The 3,769-nt window shown below is 41.0% G+C and overlaps 1 protein-coding gene across 1 annotated transcript in view; it reads right to left on the bottom strand.

Moving 5' to 3' along the window:
* Positions 1 to 939: 939 nt before the first annotated feature.
* Positions 940 to 3,769, bottom strand: part of LOC106808424 — a 9,403-nt gene continuing 6,573 nt past the window's right edge. Inside the window, exons 2-3 of the mRNA XM_014811143.1 lie at positions 2,065 to 2,263; positions 940 to 1,811 (exon numbers count right to left, since the gene is read on the bottom strand). Coding sequence (XP_014666629.1) covers positions 940 to 1,811; positions 2,065 to 2,263 — 1,071 coding nt within the window. The remainder of the gene's footprint in view (positions 1,812 to 2,064; positions 2,264 to 3,769) is intronic.

Genomic DNA, 3,769 nt, shown 5'->3' with positions numbered 1-3,769 from the left:
GATATTTATAATCATGTCTATAGAAATGAAGTTCAAGGAATATATCCCTGAAATACAAGATGATATTATATTTCTTTCAAAAAATGAAGTTCAACGACTTTTAACAAATAATGCATAATAAACGCTACTTCATATAAGATATGAGATCTAAGATATAATAAGATATAATATAACTCAATTACAATGTATTGAGCCTAAAAATGAACAAAAAAATGCAAGATTTGGCATTATGTTTGGTGATATAAAAATCACCATTCATGATAACAATATTAAATAAAGCATGGGACCTTCTGCCTAAAAACCGACAGGTCAACAACTCATTTTTCAGACAAACTCCTCTCCAACTCTTCAACAACTCATTTTTCAGACAAACTCCTCCTTCTCTCCAACTCTTCAACAACTCATTTTTCAGACAAACTCCTCCTTCTCTCCAACTCTTCATCCACAGACCGTTTAAAATCTTCATAACTTTCATACTGTTTCTCAAAACCCGGAGATTTTTTGCTTGCTCCCAAGTACTTTTGGCTTGGATGGCGTGTACCGTTTCCTCAACCCTCGACATTTAGGCTCTTTGGAAGCAGCGACAAGGTTTTGTGATGGAATCTGGGGATACGCGGGGTCGTTGGCTTTAATTACTTTCGGCTGAGGGCAGGCCTTATCTGCTCAAGGGGTACACTTCTGTTGAGGGTAATGATACGGAACGTGCGTGGTTGTGAAGACGCAAAACAACAAGGACTGGTATGCCTGCTACCTTGCGGCAATGGTTTTGGCATTTTTGAGTTGAGGTTCGTAGTCAATCCAGTATGAAATTAGGTGTTTGTAGCATTGTTTAAAGGTGTCTGTAGGTTGATAGTACGGCTTTGCAGATAAAGAACGTCCCCGGTGGCATCAAGCTGGGGGGAACGCTCGTTCTCCACGCTTCGAGACCGCTTGCCAGACTCATTGAGGAACGATGCTGTACTTTACCTGCTTGTAATCTGGCTTTGGCAACATATCAGGGAGCTCGACAGGATCTGGGATGGTATCAACAGAAAGGACTTTTCGATGTGGGAGATCTTTGGGCTGAGTAGTTGCGAGTAAATTGGAACACTTCTCTTGTTTGCTGATGAAATTTGTGATGGATTTGGAATTGATGTTTGGAAGGGGGAGATTGAGTGTAGTGGAGAGGACTGGGTCGTCATAAAGCCTATCCCAGATCCTCTTGTACCTTGTCCTGATGTTGGTAGCAGTCTTTGTAGGAAACCGGGAAGAAACAGTAGGCTGATTCTTAAGTACCTGGATGACCAGGTACAAAAGCCTCGACTCTTCAGTGATTTGGGTAGCCTGTGCAAACTTCATCCACCCAAATTTAGTCTTTTGGGCGGCACTGGCCTGTGGAGATTCTGGGTCGAGGCAGCGTTCAAATAAAGTGTAGCCCCACTTACTTTCATACTTTTTGACAAAGTTTCGAGCAGATCTGTCGTGCTCTGCCAGCTCACCTGCAGCGTGTGATATTTGCTCTCTGAGCCCTAATGGGATGAGATGCTGCTCCCCTTCAGTCAGCTTTACCAGCAGCAAAGCGAGGGCTTCAACCTGCTCGAACCCAGGCAAGTGTAAGTGCCGGCTCCTCATTAACACGTCCTGCATGACAGGGCTCATCTCTTCTTGTACTTGTTCCTCCTTTGTCAACACGGTGTGCTGAGTGCTCACAGCATCCATGGGGCTAGAGACTGTAGAATCATCCGCATCATCTGTTGCAGCATCTTCAATCCCTTCGTCCTCATGATTGTTGCCATCGTTATCATCCTCTTCAGCTGCATGCTCCTCTTCAGCTATAGGAAAAACAGATCAAAGAAAGAAAAAAACAATTAAGTATGGTGAAACATTACAATTAAAGTATGAATCTACCTCTGCTTAATTTCAGTCCTCCTCTTCAGCTGTAGGAAAAACAGATACAAGGAAGAAGTAGTAAAGAGTAATTAATCTTTTAGACATGGAGCAATGCGGATGTAGTGTATAACTAACTCCAGTTTTGGATGTTTTGATTATTTCTACACATACACGTCCTGTGAAAGTATTTCTCACCTTTATCTATGTAGTACTCCTTTGATGAAAAAGCCGACTTAGATGACTGCGAGTAAGCGTACTCTACGCCAAGTAGCTCCTCCTCTTCAGCTTCGGCAGGTGGCTGCATGGGGGCGACAAAGTTCGGTTCGTAGAGGTGGTCCTTGCCGAACAGGATCTCAGCGTGATGGTTCATGCGCTGGATTTGTCGCGGGTCATGCTTCGACAGTTATACAAAATCGTAAAAATCGTGATAGTGGTCGTCGTTGAGTTATCAACTTTATACAACAGCGCATCTAAGCGAGTGCACGCGTAGAGCGAGTGCGCACGATCTGAACAGGCTCAGGCACCCCGATTCACCATAGTTCATTAGGAATTTATTATAGGTCACTGCCTTTCCCCATAGGATTAAATTGTAATTAGGCAGTACCACACCGGGCAACCTTCTTACCACTTCTTAAGAATAAAGTTTACGAATTATCACCAATATACAAGCAATGAAGCATATTGTTTATTGATTATCAAATAATAACACGTGTTATTATTATAGCACTATAGGCCTATATATAAGTATATAATAACAATGGCCAAGTTCTCTATTTTACAAGTAAATAAAGGAATATATGGTGCGAAACACTCATGTGCTAACTCACGGTAGTATTGCAATTTCGTGCATTTTGGTCTGAAATGCCACCGCACCGGTGGATTTTCGCGAGTTTGTTATGATAACATTCGACAGTATACTAATTACTATTTTTCGGGTAAGAAATGTGACAACACTTAGACATGCGTTGGGTATGAACTTTGTTTTGTTTTTCTACATGCAAAAGCACCTCGAAATTTTATATACTACACAGTTATTATATTATATACTGTTAGAAAAACGGTAAACAAACCTTGTTTCGACCTACGCCTTCTAGTTGTCAAGGGAGATAGCGCCTGCCCTCTTGTCTATTAAACAAATCTCTGTTGTAGACTGGTACTCGCTCCTACCTCGATTGTTCGATCGTGCCCCCATCATGTGACTAAACCGAGAGATGGCTGCGGGTACTCGTCTAAGTTCTTTCCTCGACTCTGCTCAACAGAGCTTAATGATTGGTTGGTTAAGCACTCGACTCTGCTCAACAGAGCTCAATGATTGGTTGGTTGAGCACTCGACTCTGCTCAACAGATGATTCAACCATGTTTTCAGTCCCGTGTCCGAGATACAAATAGTGCCATCTATTGGCCAAAAGGTGAAAACGTCGTCTGCTTGTGTGTTGAAGTATAGTAAATCTGGGATATTTTTTTGTCTGTTTGTGAGATGTTTTTGAATGTTTGGGATGTGTTTTTTGTTTGTTTTATCTTGTTTTTCTGTTTTTTCATTGAGTTTGTGTTTCTTTCTGTTTTTGTTTCTTTCTGTTTTTGTCGTTTCATGTTTTTTGTTTGTTATTTTGTATTTTTTTTTGTCTTTGTGTTTGTTTGTTTTGTATGTTCTTGTTTGGTTGGTTCTTTGATATCACCCCAATCAAAAGCAAACAAAACAAACAAACATTCAAAAGAAACACATCTACAAAAAACAAACCAACCAACCAACCAAGCAAACAAACAGGCACAAAAACACAATTGAACATGCACTCAAACAATCACACATATACACACAAACATGCATAAATACAACACGCACAAACACACACAAATACCACAAACATACACAAACACACAGGAACACTACACACACGCGCAC

This window comes from Priapulus caudatus, unplaced genomic scaffold (assembly GCF_000485595.1).
Source record: "Priapulus caudatus unplaced genomic scaffold, Priapulus_caudatus-5.0.1 Scaffold276, whole genome shotgun sequence".
Taxonomy (NCBI): domain Eukaryota; kingdom Metazoa; phylum Priapulida; class Priapulimorpha; order Priapulimorphida; family Priapulidae; genus Priapulus; species Priapulus caudatus.
Note: the sequence above shows the minus strand (reverse complement) of the source record. Positions and strands in the feature narration are given on the sequence as shown.